This window comes from Pelmatolapia mariae, linkage group LG6 (genome assembly GCF_036321145.2).
Source record: "Pelmatolapia mariae isolate MD_Pm_ZW linkage group LG6, Pm_UMD_F_2, whole genome shotgun sequence".
NCBI classification, from domain to species: Eukaryota; Metazoa; Chordata; class Actinopteri; order Cichliformes; family Cichlidae; genus Pelmatolapia; species Pelmatolapia mariae.
Genome location: NC_086232.1, coordinates 44,464,146 through 44,480,286, shown reverse-complemented (window position 1 = coordinate 44,480,286; position 16,141 = coordinate 44,464,146). Strand labels below are relative to the sequence as shown.

The 16,141-nt window shown below is 48.2% G+C and overlaps 1 protein-coding gene across 1 annotated transcript; it reads right to left on the bottom strand.

Annotated features, from left to right (window-relative positions):
- Window positions 1–889: 889 nt before the first annotated feature.
- capn8 (calpain 8) lies at window positions 890–14,728 on the bottom strand. The gene is made up of 21 exons (XM_063477163.1): window positions 14,182–14,728; window positions 12,865–12,934; window positions 12,528–12,646; window positions 12,296–12,429; window positions 9,292–9,460; window positions 7,564–7,647; window positions 7,408–7,493; window positions 7,256–7,330; window positions 7,020–7,180; window positions 6,758–6,927; window positions 6,643–6,654; window positions 3,039–3,250; window positions 2,930–2,966; window positions 2,776–2,841; window positions 2,641–2,698; window positions 2,500–2,564; window positions 2,136–2,204; window positions 1,968–2,046; window positions 1,627–1,743; window positions 1,420–1,478; window positions 890–1,337 (listed from the first exon to the last, which is right to left on the bottom strand). The coding sequence occupies exons 1-21, from the start codon at window positions 14,419–14,421 to the stop codon at window positions 1,314–1,316; spliced, it is 2,106 nt and encodes a 701-aa protein (XP_063333233.1). The 5' UTR covers window positions 14,422–14,728; the 3' UTR covers window positions 890–1,313.
- Between the last annotated feature and the right edge of the window lie 1,413 nt (window positions 14,729–16,141).

Below are 16,141 nucleotides of genomic sequence, written 5' to 3'. Positions count from 1 at the left end.
ATAACTATAAATGGCGCTAACAGAGAGAATCACATTCACAGGTGAAAATCTGACAGCATGTTTGTAACTGACTCATGCTTTTATTCTGAAGTCCTGACTGCCCGTCCTGTTCCTACAGTGAGTCAGCCTGAAGCAGGAAACCACTTTCTGTTGTTTCATTCCTGCAGCCTGCATCCCTCCTCCACCCTCAGCCTCTGACACCACCTCACTAAAAAAAAATCTGATTGGTAGCCAGTGTAGTGACTTTAAACCAGGAGTCATATGGGCTCTATGTTTGAGTGAGTCAGTAGTCTCACTGCACAAGCCAGCCTCTTCTTCTTGAGACAAATAAACTATTATAGTAGTCGAGTGTTGTAGAGACAAACTCATGGATTATCATCTCAAGTTCACTTGTTGACACCATTGGTCTAAGTTTTGAGATGTTCCTCAAGTGAAAAACGCAGCTCTTACTGTCTGATTTCAGTTTGACTCCAAAGAAAAGGCTTCATCAAAAATATCTGAAGGATATCTGAGGCTACGCCTCTGAGAGGAACCTAAATCACACAGTCGCTGTTTAGACATTGCACTGTCCGGTGCAATAGTCAGTTTCAGTTTTGTCTGGGTTTAGCTGTAAGTAACTGTTGTTCAACCGCTGCTTAATGTCTGTTAAACAGTCAGAGCGGAGAGCGGCTGAAACGAGTAGTACAGGTGAATGTCAGATGATAATTTGAACAGGTGAGTAAATGGTGCAGGTGTTGTGACCAGTTTGTGTATCAGGCTGTAAACATGTTAACACTGACTCACTGCAGTTCCTCTGACGTCCAGCAGAGGCAGAGTGCTGATTGGGTAACAGCCGCAAACAGAAAACAACCACAAAAGCGTTTCTTCAGATTTTATTTGGACTGTTTCAGAGTCAGCAACCACAGCATCGGCTTCCTGTCCTTTGCACGGTGACCATGGTATCTGTTATAACTGAGACACAGCAGCCAATCCAACGTGTTTATTTTACTTGCAAGGAAACAAAATCATTCACAGTGAACGTGTCCGCTCGCTGGAGCCTCTAGACTTTCTGCCGACATTCTCCTCCAACACAAACGTGCGCGTTAAACTGTTCAGCTACTGCATGATGCTAACGCTGCTTTGGATACGATGCCTTCAGCTTACCAAAGACAGTGCTGCCTAAATCATTTTTCTATGATCGGTTAGTTGTGTCTAAGAAAGACCGTTTTCATCACCTCGCCCTCACACCACCTACACCCCCACCCAGAACAATTTAGAGACTAAGGTCGAGGAGCTCCCTGCAGACTCCCAGCATGCTCCTGGAGCGGCAGCTGTCAGTTGATGGCGAGGCACAGCCACTGCAGAAGAAGATGAGGTCAGTGATGATGTCATGTATGTCAGCCAATAAGAGAGGGACTGCACTGCTCAGGTGTGGTTTACCTGCTGCAGGTCCAGCTGGATCCAGCCCCGCTGCTGCTTATCCAGAGTCCTGAACATCCCTGAGGTGGGAAATAAGAACACATTTAAACCTTACGTACAAGCACAAACAGCTGAGGACACTGGGAACAGTGTGAGCAGTGGGAATACTGAGTTGGAATATTGGGAATAGTGTGAGCAGTGGGAATACTGGGAGCAATGGGAACTCACTGAAGAGCATCTCCAGACGGATCAAGCAGCCGATGAAACGGTCGAAGTCGATGGCGTAGCTTCTGTCGGCGTAGCGAGCGACGATCTCTTGGATCACTGTGCTGTTCAGCTGGAACCCTGGAACACAAGAGGAGGAGCCACCAGGTGAGACACGCATGCCAGGTAGACCTGTCCAGGAGCTCTGTGTTTTCCACCTTAGAGGGCCAATCATGGGTACGTCTCCTGCTGTAGCTCCTCCCACAGCAGTGGATGTCAGCTTTGAAGGAGAGTTTGTGGAAGTGCGTGGAGTGGGCTGAAAGGCGCCGTCAGTTGGCCCCGCCCACTCCTACGAGGAGTCTTACCGGCTTCAGCCAGAGCCGCTCTCATCTCGTGGCTGCTCATCGTGCCAGACCCGTCCGAGTCGTGACTCTTAAAGATCTCCTGCACACGACAGCAGCGAGCAGTGAGGTCATCGCCATGCCGACTCTGACAGAAGCTGTAACAGCGCTCACACGCAGGTGAGAACTCACCAGGTACGTCTGCATCTTCACCCACAGGCTGTGGAACTCCAGCAGGCCCAGTCTGGAGCTGCCGTCAGTCTGAGGGTCAGTTCAGGAACCGCACACCTGATCACCTGACGCCACACAGGTGAGTCACACGCATCATCGATGGTTGGCTCACTCTCTAACTGCTCAGTCAGTTCGATCACTTATTGATCACGTATCAGTTTTCTGCTGACAGGCTGTAAACTGCGTGGATGTTAGAAAATTCTGGACATTTTGTGTGTTTTTTGTTGTTTTTTGTAGTTTCTAGTGGAGGCGTGTCCTAAAACTCTATCAATCACACGTTAGCATGCGATGCTGTCTGCGTGTCATGATTTCGTATGAAGGATACATCCAGCAGGCTGATGATGTCACGGCAGGTTTGCAGGCTGAAGCCGTCGGTTTTAATGTCCGACCCTGAAATCAGAGCAGAGCAACCATCAGCGGGACTTTGCTGCGAGTCCGATCCGGTGAAACGTTAAACTCTTCTTACTCTGAGTCACCGCTTTGTCCAAAATCTGCTGGAGCTCAAAGGCGGAGATCTCCGATTCCTGGAAAACATGAAATATGTTTGTTGTGGACAGGAAGTGAAGCCGTGTAAGAACCGTGACATAAAAACTGCTGTTACGTTTCCACAGATCTGCATGAAGAGGTGTTTGAGGTGAGGGTCCACGTCCTCGTGTCTGATGTCGGGCTGGAAGAAGAACACGCTGCATGTTAATGAATGAAGCTCAGACGTCTCGTTCCTAAAACGTGAAGTGTGATTAAAGCTGATGACGCACCTCCTGGAGTTCGGCGCCGGCGTCCTCCTCCATGGGGCTGAAACAGGAGAGCAGATGTCAGACTGTGTGGCGGTTATGCAGCGTAACCTTGTCACCCTGAGGTCCTGACCTGGTGTGGGCCTCCTTCTCCGTGAACACCCTCAGGACGAAACTTCCTTTGCGGTGCGGTTCGAAGGTGGACGGGACGATGGCGTACTCTCCGGGTGGCAATTTGAAGCGATCGCACACCTCCCTCAGGTTGATGAAGGCGTGACTGCGAGCCACTGACTGGTCTCTCAGGAGGACGTCCGGGCCCAGGCGGATGTTAGTGCGACCTTTATACTGACCGCAAAAGAAGAAGAAGAAGGTGAGACGGACACGACGACCTGGAGACGGAGGCATCTCTGAATCCTAGCGAGGCGTTTATCTGATTCAGGTTGTGGTTATTTTATTTGCACCTGTAGGCCGTTTGTTCTGCAGTCGTGCGTCATCCATCCTCACAGGCAGCAAACAACTGCACATAGTACAAAATCCTGAAAAACACTAAACATGACCTGGGCCTCGTGTGTTTGCGACCAGAAACCTTCATCCAGAAGGAAGAAGCTGAGACTCGCCGCACAAACTACTGTACAGGGATGTGCTTCACCAATCAGCTGTTACTTAAACACGTATCCAGTAAAAGCCGATGAAATGAAACCATCATGTTTTTATCAAAGTGTGCGTGAGAAAGCTTCTGAAGCTCGAGAGTCGCCGATGAGGCTTCCGGCACACAGCTTCAGTTTGCTTTAAACTTCAGCTCTGAATCGATAACTGTCCCCAAACGTTCATGACACTAAACGCACCCCTGCACTGTAGAAGAGGACTTCATGTGTGAGTGCTCGTCCCAAAATCAGTGATCACATCTTTAGTCTTAAATATGCTCCAGTGAAGGCAGGACACAGCAGTGAGCGTACTCACAGCGACGAGACGGAGAGCGCAGACGTCTCTGCTGAAGTCCCGCCCATCGCCTGGTTTGTCGTAAAAAAAACACAAAAGGAAAGAAATGCGCTAATAAAGTCTCTGACTTACAAACCTGCCTCACACCATCAGAATAAATGACCCTCAAACAGTGCTGAATACTAATGCTGCTGCTAATAACTGATATTAATGAAATCAATAATAATGATTGTTATTCCCAGTCTCCGACCGCAGCAGCATGTAATCTTGGTAAATGTCTGCTTTGAATTTGTTACTTTCTAGTTTGATTCTAGTTTCTTTTTTCCAACAAGGTTTAAAAAACCATGTTTGGAGAACGTGGTGCGTTCTGTCTTTGGCCTGCTCCGTCTGCTCTGAGGTCTGTGTTCAGAAGCTGAATACACATCCAGGCATCTGTGCCAGTGTGGGTCAATCTCCCCACTGAGTGGAGGCCTGAATACGATAGAGGGAGATACACCGGCACTGCCTCCAGGCCTGTGCTCCTACCAGGACCTGAGCTGCTGACTGGAGCCTTTGTTGCTTTGTTGGGTTAGCCGGTGACTGTAACTGGGACTGGCTCAAAGCTGTTTCTGTGATTCCGTCAATCTTACCCAGCTGGTTAAGTTACTGACTCGGCCGAATCTCAAAAGCCCTGAAAAGTCTACCTTGGTTAGCCTGATTCTGACAAATGTTCCTCATAAATTCTCATCCTTGGGGGTCTTTTGACTTAAGTGTCCGCTGTGATGCTGCTGTTAATAGAAACACCGAGGTGCCCAAGTCCCAACAATGACTGGAGGAGAATAGGATTGATCCCTGGTGTAGGAGTAGCGTGGACATTTTTTAGGGATGCAAATTGTGAATAAACATGCTCCATTAAGGAGGTTTAGGATAAAATGCCGGGTTCTCCCCAGAGCTGGCAGATATCATTCATGAGCGTAACCTTGGCCAAAGTTAGGAAAACAGGCTCTCCCACTGATTGGCTTCTTTCAGACAACTAAGAAACAAATGTATTTCCTCTATTAAGAAAGCTAAATCAGAATACTATTTGTCAGTATTGATACCTAAATAACCCACAGCAGCTCTGGAAAATCATTAAGTCTCTTTCAGTGAGTAAAAGCTCCCATGCTCTACCCGCCTATGTTTTTAAGGACTCCGTTCCTGTTTATGACAGGAAGGAGATTATGAACTGCTTTAACAAGCACTATATATCGTCTGGCTCTGTGTTTGACTCTGTAAAATCCAGCACAAACCCTCCAGTGTAAAATGGTAAATGGACTGATTCTTATATAGCGCTTCTCTACTCTCCCGGAGTACTCAAAGCGCTCTATACAACATGCCTCATTCACCTACTCACACAAGCGCAAACTAAACTACATTTACACTGCGATGAACGCATCAGAGAGCAACTTGGGGTTAGTATCTTGCTCAAGGATATTTGGCATGCAGACTGGGGAAGCCAAGGATCGAACCACCAACCTTCCAATTAGTAGCTGATCTGCTGATCTGCTCTACCACCTGAGCTACAGCCACCCCATTAAATGGCTGACCAGCAAAGTTTTTTAAACGGACTAACAATGAGGTGGAGTTGTTGTTGCGAGTAACACAAACGTACAAAGTTGCAAAAGCGAGTGAGAATTAAAGAATTTGAAGAAAAGCTCTCTGGAGCATGTACAAACTGATATTAATCTTTAACAGGGCTGTCAAACAAAACAATGCTGTGTAATGCCCTCCGCCATCTTAGTTTAATTGGTCACTTGACTGCATCACATGACTAACATATGTCATCGTTTTAGAAAGTCTCCCTTTTCGCTGTCTACACTGTGACGCAAAAGCACCGTTTTCAAATTCGTTTTCGAAAGCGTTTTCAAAACGCTGCGTTTTCCTTGAGAGAAAACGGCACCTCAGTGTGGACGGGAGGCCAAAACGGAGAGATGAAAATGAAAGCGCATTAGTGTGGATGTAGCCTTAAAGAAGTCCAGACGCTTTGCTTTCCACGCTCCTTGGACCATGATGACCTGCATGACTGAGAACCTTCACAAACATTTTTCCCATGTTGCACCCTCAGCTTGGAGCGAGCTGCAAGACGACTGGAAAACAACAGAATTCATTTCATTTAGAGCTTTTAAATCAAAACTAAGAATCCTGGAGGCCAGTTCCATAACATGTAACTGTTTCATTTAGATTGTCATTTTATTTTATTTTCGTGTGAGTGTTGTTGTTGCCTGTGTTTAATCTTTGTAACTGTGTGATACTTGGCCAGGTCCCCCTTGGAAAGAGTTTTTTAACCTCAGTGGGATCGTCCTGGTTCAATAAAGGTTGAATATTTTTTAAAAAAAAGAAACACTGAATGATGAACGCGATGCATGAAACAAACGCAGACGGGGAACGTGACGTCGGAGGGGGAAGATGAAATAAAGACATCAACACCAAAGAGCAGGGTTCATATTAAATGTTAGAAACATTCAGACCTTAACATGATACGGTTTCTATGGCGATGCTCGGCATCTCTCCGTACCTCCACCTGTTTCTTTATATGGAGACGCACAGGTGTGGGTGTTGGCAGAATGTGTCAAGAAGCCTGATTCTGATTGGCTAACAGAGGTTTGAGTGTGACGGTGATTTGGGGCTAGTTTTTCATGCTCATTAGGGCGTTTCCATGGGGATATTAACGAATGAGGTCCAATGTCGCCTTACGCATCGACCTTCTAACCTGCTGAGGTCATCACAGGAGCCGTGTTGGGCAGGTGTACTCAGACGGTGAACTTCTGCTGTGTTCTCACCTGATCGGGCACCTGGAAGCACACCAACAGAGAGCCATGAGACTCGCCAAACCTTTGTTGATGCACAGCTAGGCTAAACTGGAAGTGATTGGCTCAGCGCCGGGTGCGTTTGAACCTTGTAGATGGCGAAGCCGATGGCGTTGAGGTCGCGTCCGAAGCACCTCTCCCTTCGAGCGTCTTTCTGCATCAGACCGATGAGGACGGTGCAGCCTTCCTCGCCATCGTGAGGATCGTCGTCCATGTCGTCCAGCCGGATGAAGAACTGCGGGTTGGAGCAGAAGGTGGCTGCGGAGACACAGGAGCACATGTTAGCTGAGCGCTCTGCATCATGAACATCAAACATCATCACCCAGAGTGCATCACTTCCTGTGGGGTACCGGGGTAGTTCCTGCAACCGCCGGCGGTGGATCCCACCCTCCACGTGCCCTCAAACTCGGCAAAGTTCCAGCGGCCGACCTCGTTGCTGGTCAGCGTGTCAGGTGTCAGGTTACAGATGTCGAGGCGGGAGAAGTGACTCAGGAAGTCGTGGTAGGATATCCTGCGGGCGGCAGAGACGGGCTGAGTGTGCAGCAGCTGCAGACATTTTAACCCGCTACAGTCAGGCTCCACCTACCAGAACTCGCCGTCCTCGGCGCAGCGATCCAGCCGCCTCTTCTCCTCTGCCCGAACGCCGTCCCACTCCTTCGAGCTGACCACAGGAAGTACAGTGAAACCACAGTTGAGGCGTTATGCTCCACTCCAGAACCTCAGAGCACCACGACTCACCTGTCGCTCCAGGCGCCCGTCCACTCCACCTGACCCCAGGGGTTCCTGATCCGGATCAGCTCAACCGGAGAACCACAGTGATGCACCTGCAGAACATTACACCTGTGAGCATCTGTCCAGCTGCAGCTGTGGATCTGATCACAGATTCTGCCTCACCTGCTCGGCCGCTGTGATGGAGTAGGCGTGGCCTTTGACCAGCTTCTGACTCGTGATGAGCTCCGTCTCATGCGAGCTGGAAATCTGAAACACATGGAGTGTTTAGTGTAACAGTGCAGTGAGGAGGAAGAGGAGGGGTGGTGTCTCCGTGATGTCATATCTACAGGGACACCTGTGAGGACCACGCCTGTTGGAGGGGCAGTGTTTGAATTTAGCGCTCAGGCTGGAGAACGGCTCAGAGCTGCTCTGATACATGACATGGCTCAGTGTCAGAGGACACTAGACTGAACATGTGGCCCCCCCTGGTGAGTAAAGAGGTGACTGCATGTTTCTGGGTAACTTGATCAATAATTAAAGTGACAGAAAACAAAGTGAAATATTTGAATCCAACATATGAAAGTAGAATAAAACAGAAGAACTTCACTACAAGTACATTATTAATACAGGAAATGTACTCATTTACTCTCTGGCTGGTCCTGTCCATGATGTCATTGGTGCTTAGTGACATAAAAATAGAATAGAAGTGCTATATACAACTCAGTAAAAATACAACGATGCCAGAAAAGATTATTGCACATTAGTGTTATTGCACATGTGTGAATGTGTGTGTTGATCAGTTAAAGTCTTTGTTGTGGAGTCTGACAGCAGTGGGGAGGAAAGACCTGTGAAATCTCTCCGTCCCACACCGTGGGTGCCGCAGTCTCCCACTGAAGGAGCTGCTCAGTGCTGTCACAGTCTCATGCATGGGGTGGGAGATGTTGTCCAGCAGGGATGACAGCTTAGCCACCATTCTCCTGTCACTCACCACCTCCACTGGGTCCAGAGGGCATCCTAGAACAGAGCTGGCCCTTCGGATCAGCCTGTTCAGTCTTTTCCTGTCCCCAGCAGAGATGCTGCCGCCCCAGCAGACCACACCATAAAAGATGGCTGAGGCCACCACAGAGTCATAGAAGGTCTTCAGGAGTGGGCCCTCCACTCCAAACGACGTGAGTTTCCGCAGCAGGTACAGCCTGCTCTGCCCTTTCCTGTAGAGGGCGTCTGAGTTATGAGTCCAGTTTGTTGTTCAGATGAACACCAAGGTACCTGTAGCTGTCCACAGCCTCAATGTCCATACCTTGGATGTTCAGTGGTTGCAGTGGAGGATGTTTGTGCCTGCGGAAGTCTACCACCAGCTCCTTGGTTTTACTGGCATTGATCTGGAGGTAGTTCTGCTGGCACCAGTCCACAAAGTCCTGAGTCAGTCCTCTGTACTCCTTGTCGTCCCCATCAGTGATGAGGCCGACTATAGCAGAGTCATCAGAGAACTTCTGCAGGAAGCACTGGGCGGAGTTGTGGGAGAAGTCTGCAGTGTTATATTGTAAAGTAAGAACCCTACAGTAATACAGAGAAACCCCAACAATCATATGACCCCCTATGAGAAAGCACTTTGGCGACAGTGGGAAGGAAAAACTCTGTTTTAACAGGAAGACATCGATCAGTTTATGATGATCAAAGTATCTGATTGCAGGAACAGGTGAGGCCAATGTTCCCTCCAAGCTGCGCGCGTGCACGATTGCGCACTGCTGGCACGGTCTCTACGCACAGAAAATCTGTGTTGCGCACAAAAAAAAATCTGAGGGACCGCTCAGGGAGTTTGTGTGTTCGCTCACACACATGAAAAATTAGAGGCAACATTGGATGAGGCTGATTTTACTACAACTGAACCTCCGTGTGTGTGTGTGTGTTTACGTCGATGGAGCAGCCGAGCAGCGATCCAAGCTTCAGGGCTTTCCTGATGATGTGGAACAGGAAGGGCGGGGCTTCCTTCAGGTCATAACTCTCTGCGATGCCGCCGGTAAAATCCTCAAAGCCCTCGACGCTCGAGCCGCCGTTCAGGGCCTCGTAAGAGCTGCTCACCCTGCAGACAGAGAGGGTGGAGGTTAAGTATGCAAACACCTGCAAGCTGCACCCGTGTGCTCCACCTTGGCGGTGTGCGTGGCGTGGTGGTTTGTGTTTGTAGGGGTCCCAGAAAGATGAAGATGAGTTTCACCTTCCAGCACAACGACAACAGAAGAAGGTGGACGTCTGGTACTCAAGCCTGAGTCCAGCTGAGACGCTGCGAGGAGCCAGCAGAGGGCGCCGTCACACTGTGACTGAGTGTTGCTGAGGGAGAGGAGAAGTCTGACAGACTCTGACCCCAAAACTCTCAAAGTTTTACTTTAAGGGTCATTCAGAGTTTCTGTTTCACTTCTCATCTATCTCTCTGTCTATTTATCTAATCTATCTGAGCTGCAGACTTTTTACACTACCAGTCTAAAGTGTGGACACAGCCTCTCATTTAATGGTTTTTCTTTATTTTCATGATTCTCACTGAAGGCATCAGAACTATGAATGAACACGTGGAATTATGTAGGAAACAAAAAGTGTGAAATAACTCCAAACATGTTTTATATTTTTGATTCTGTAGAATCACCACCTTTTGCTTGGTTGTTGATGCGCGATCATCCAGGTAAAGAAATCCCAAAAGGTTGATTCTGTTCATCTGGATGTTTCATCACCGTCAGGTGACTCCTTCAGTCTCAGCTGACTGCAGGTTTACAACCTTACAAACAGGACATAAAGACTGAAACCAGCCCACTGTGTGAACAATGGGCTGTGAGGTCAGTTTCTTGATCATTAAAATTGCAGATTGTCATTGATCAACAGTTACTGATGGTCATGACATTTGTCAAAGCTGGGAAGGCTCCTAAACAAAGCTCCAGCTGATCCAGGAGAGAAGGACAACCGCTGCCTAAGCGAAAACCTGTAGTGATCCCATATGTGTCAGGAGTATCGGAGCAGCTGAGACGCATTTTTTCTAAACACCGGGTCTCTGTGGCTTTTAAACCCCAAAACATGCTGCGCCAAAAAACTGGTCCACCCCAAGGATCGCGTCCCCCGACACAAACAGAGTAACATAGTGTACGCTGTTAAGTGCAGGAGGATTGCCAGGATTTATACACACAGTAATGATGGACTCTTGTTTCTCTTTAATTAGCTGATTGGTTCCTCCAATAATATGAATTCTAACAGTTGTCAAACAGGCTGTCAGCTGTACCAACCTGACTGCTGGTCCCAACTCCACCAGTGAACCCTGACAGGCACACCTGTGAGGTGAAACATGTCAGGTGGCGACATCATGAAGCTCACTGAGAGAAGGCCGAGGGTTTGCAGCGCTGTCGACAAATCAAAGGGTGGAAGCTAAAATATAAACATATTTATCTATCTTTTTCTTTGCTACATGATTCCATATCTGTTGCTTCATATATTTGATGTCTTCAGTATCAACACTGTCGAATGTAGTAAAAATAAGTGAGAAGGTGTGTCCAGACTTTTGACTGGTAGTGTATATCCACTGTCCCTCTGAATATTAGAACTTATGAATTTAGAGCTGAGAGCTTCTGTTCACCACAGAGGAGGACGAGGAGCTGAGGGCAGGATGAAGGAGCAGAGAAGCTCAGGACCAAATATCATTTATAAAAAACGACCAGAGGCCTCTAAAATAAAAGCCCAGTTATGAAGCGCTTTGAGTGTGTTGGAGGTCAGCGAGCTTTAGAAATCAGTTCGACCTGAAACGCTGATTGTGCAGCTCTGTTTGCTTTCCGGGCCGGGCGGCGCTCCATGTTTACTGAGTAAATGCCTCCACCCACCACCACCTCCTGCTGTCAGGGAGATGCAGTCACAATAAACAGCTGCTTAAATACGGCATTAATCACATATGGAGGTCTGGACAGCTGATGAAGAGTTGATGATGTGACAAGTACCCGAGGGCCTGACATAACTTCCTGTCATATTCAGACACTGGTATTAAACACATAAGTAAACCTTACAGCTACAGGCTCCTTGTTGCTGTTTTTATATATGATACACAGCTCTCACAACAAGTAAGAGAGTGCTGCCCCTCAGCAGCCTTTCAGAAGCTGACCAGTCAGAAGAAAGGGTGGCCTCAAAGTAGGAGGAGCTAAAACAGCTTCTTTCAGACTAATGCTTCAATCTTAAATATGATCAACCTATCTCTAATAATCAGCTATGTACCACAGGCCTTCAAGCTGGCTGTAGTTAAACCTTTACTCAAAAAGCATCTCTAGACCCAGCAGTCTTAGCTAATTATAGGCCAATCTCCAACCTTCCTTTCATATCAAACATCCTTGAAAGAGTAGTTGTCAAACAGCTAACAGATCATCTGCAGAGGAATGGCTTATTTGAAGAGTTTCAGTCAGGTTTCAGAGCTCATCACAGCACAGAAACAGCTTTAGTGAAGGTTACAAATGATCTTCTTATGGCCTCTGACAGTGGACTCATCTCTGTGCTTGTCCTGCTAGACCTCAGTGCAGCGTTCGATACTGTTGATCATAATATCCTATTAGAGCGATTAGAGCATGCTGTAGGTATTACAGGTACTGCGCTGCAGTGGTTTGTATCATATCTATCTAATAGACTCCAGTTTGTTCATGTAAATGGAGAGTCCTCTTCACACACTGAGGTTAATTATGGAGTTCCTCAGGGTTCAGTGCTAGGACCAATTCTATTTACATTATACATGCTTCCCTTAGGCAGCATCATTAGAAGACATAGCATACATTTACACTGCTATGCAGATGACACCCAGCTCTATCTGTCCATGAAGCCACTTGTTGTTGTGATTCGATGCCACATAAATAAAAGTGAGTTTAATCACTGGTCAGCTTTGTTAGACCTCACAGGTTCCTCTTACTTAGCGTAGGCTTTCTCCAGCAGAGCACTCCAGAACTCCACTCCCTCCGCTGAGTGGACGAACAGCAGCTTCCCGTCTCTGGTGGGCAGCCGGTCGTCCACGACTACGTCCACCCACTCCCCGTACTGCCATAACTACAGAGGACAGACGTGAACGAGATGTCACTTCCTCTGTAATTACATCCCCGCCCTGTACTGTGTGTTATTTCTGTTTCTTTAAAAAGGTGAGCGACCTGGAAGTGGAAGATGCCGGCATACTGTGAGGTGAAGCTCTGCCCAGGAGGGACCACTCTGTTCAGGATCTGAGGGTCCAGAGTCAGGGAGGCAATGGCCGCCAGGAGCCAGCAGTCACCTGACAGACACAGGTCACATGATCACTCTCTGATCTCTGAGAGGTCATTTCTGTGGATAAAGGAGCTGAAAGCTTTTATCCTTTACTCATCAAACCACTTCAGTAAATTTATTCTCTGTCGCATTTTATTTTACAAACTTCTTAAAGCAGAGTTTAAGTGTTGTGTGATGTTTCCTCTTCCCGTCAGCGATGAGCACGCCCGCTGTCATCAAACTCACCCAGCTCTCCCTGACAGACGTCTGTTCTTCTGGCTCCATCAGCGACGAAGCGAGGATCAGAACACAGCTCCTGATTGGACGAGACATGAGGTGGTTAGCGATGAAAACAATCAGTACGAACCGCAGCAGTGTTTCTATCGATCAGCTAAGAAGTGATGATGACGTTCAGTCTGCTGTGACGAAGCCCGGTTCTGATGGAGGGAAGCGTGGAGCTGATGACGAGGGTGATGTCATCAAACATCGCTCGCTGACAAGAAACGACTGATGTGAAGTTTTTCTCATGCAGAAGCCCGAGGAGTGACTCAGATCGAGCAGGAATGGCTCCTGTCCTGTTTTTATTTTACGCGTTATTTTAAATTCATGCTCAGAACTGACGTCACTGAGAAGCGTCAGCTCACATCGTTACTCTGCACGCTGTTGAAAGAGAGCAGCTGAACTGAAGCCCTGTTATCACCTGTGCAGCAGATGCAGCAGCTCGGCTGCTTCTTATCTCATTAATGTTTAACGGCTGGAGCCGCCTTCTTTCTCCAAACAGCAGCTCGTTTGTTTTCTCTCTGATATCTGAGCAGCTCGGTCTAAACGGCTCTTTGATAACACGCCCAAAAACCAGCAAACGCTCTGCACGAAACAGAGAGAGGCGGGCCGCTGCTCAGGCCTGCTCACGCTCTTCATGCTGATCCTGGATCTGTTACAGGGCTCTTCCTGTTAAAAGGTCGTTCTTCCTTTCCACTGTTGTCAAGTTGTTCCAGCGTGAAGCAGTGTGAGCTGGAGCTGTGTGAATGAAAGTGGACTGAATTCAGCTGGATCAGATAAAGAGTGTTTACTGGTGGCGGGTTTATTATTGTTATTATTGTTATTAATAACAGGGTTAGTATCTCAGCACTGCGTAAACAAACACATGAGCTCATGAATGATTACTCAGCTTCAGAGGCTCAGGAACATTAAAGCGTTTCTCAAATATAAAACAGGAAAGAGACCTGACACCATGACAACGCAGTAACACGCAGACGTGCTTCCTGTTTCCTCCACATGAATTCGCACAGATGTGACCGACAGGGCGGGACGCAGGAAGGACGCCCGAGAAGCCTGCGGTCTGATTCGACGTGGAAGCAGGACCGGAGTCCGAGCTCAGAGTCTTCAGTGAGGCGTACGGTTTAACCTGTAGGAAGACTAACGCTGTGTCGAAGCACAGACCAGGGTTAGAGGTCAGGGGTCAGGGTGACCGAGGCATCAGAGGGTGAAGTCTCTGTCATGGCAGACATTTCTGATGGCTGATCAAAGAACTGCCAAACGGTAATCATTGCGCGTTTCGCTCACCCACGGCCGTTTCCACTCCACGCCACTGGTTTTGGATGAGTAGCGCCCCAGCTGCTTGTATCCCAGAGAGTCCCAGTCTGCCGGGAAGGCGGGGTCACAAAACAGCGAGCCGGTCTGCGAGCACTCGGATCGCAGCTGCTCAAAGTCCTGCTGGTTAAAGAGGACCGCGTTGGCCCGGCTGCCGGCGCCGTCCTCCACCCGGGCCTTCCTCCTCGCAAGATGAGCTGCTGCGTTCGCCATCCTGAGGTGTGCTGTGTGTGCAAGACTGGGGCTCAGGTATAAGGTAGAGGGCGGAGCTCAGATACAGGTGAAGGAGCAGCGTGATATCAGTGAATTATTCACAGAGCCAACAGTGAGACATGTTTACACACACAGAGACACACACACACACACCTGAACGCGACACACACAGGCACACACAGACACACACATTCAGACACACACACAAACACACACACACTCAGACACACACACACACACCTGAACCTGCGACACACAAACAAACACACACACACTCAGACACACACACAAACACACACACACTCAGACACACACACACACACACCTGAACCTGCGACACACACACACTCAGACACACACACACACACACCTGAACCTGCGACACACACACACTCAGACACACACACACACCTGAACCTGCGACACACAGAGGTTCGGATCCATGGAGAACCGGAAGCTGCTGTCACACCTGTGACTCTCGGGAACCCCATCGCAGCACACACACAGACTCACACACCGTGACATCACCTGTTTTAATCTTGACCAGCTGATTTAACGTGGGAGTGGGTGGGGAATGGCTCACTGCTGCCTCTGCTGGACATCAGAGGAACTGTGGGCTCAGCTGCTTCTTGGCTGAAACATAAATGTGACGTTCTCTCTTTGATCTCGTTGTTTTTCTTCTCCTGTCGTTTCTTCTTCTCGTTGAAATTCGGACACGTTTTTGTAGTTTTGCCTGACGCCATCTCCTTGGTGACACCCTCAAGCCATCAACCTGCTGAACTGCTGAGACATCAGACAGTGTGTTGCACAGTCACTGGGCACGCTGTACATGTTTATTAATATATGTCTTGTCTCAAAGTGTTACTTCATGTGCAACACTGAGGCGCTCTGAGCCGAAGAATTTCATTGTGTTGTTTTGATGATGGCGATCTGACAGCGTATGCTGATTTGACAGATGTGTCTATGTTACCTGGATACAGCAAATAAAACGTGACCTTGAAAGCACAGGTGGCTGTCGTCACATGATGATGATGCATTCAGACACGTTATTACACCAGAGCATCAAAACGTTTGACGAACAGCTGATTGGGAGAAATCGCCATAGAAACAGGACAGGTGAACCTGTATAACCTGAGCGGGTGGATCAGCGGAGGATGGAGATGCTTTGCTGAACATGATTTGCATCATATTTGCTGTGGACGGTGCAGAAATCACTGCAATAACATGATATTTACTGATTATTAGGATCAATTAAAATGAGTTGTTTGCCTGCAGGGGGCGCTCTTCAGATTTCTTTGAAAGACAGGCGAGAGGAAGTCACACTGTTCCAGGGCTGCTCCCGGTCATGCCGTCCCTGAGCCTGGTTCTGTCGGAGGTTTCTTCCTGTTAAAAGGGAGTTTTTCCTTCCCACTGTCGCCAAAGTGCTTGCTCATAGGGGGTCATATGATTGTTGGGTTTTTCTGTATGTATTATTGTAGGGTCTACCTTACAATATAAAGCGCCTTGAGGCGACTGCTGTTGTGATTGGGCGCTGCGTAAAACTGATGGTGATCAGAATGGGCGGGGCAGCAGAGCACTGATGATGGTGATGATGGTCACACCGTGGGAGGTGTGAAAACTATGCTGTGTTCAATGTCCTATCCTGCATCAGGAATAAAAAAAAAGCTCTGCTGTTTGTGTAACACAGAGTTCTGCACTGTGTGTGTGTGTCTGTGTGTGT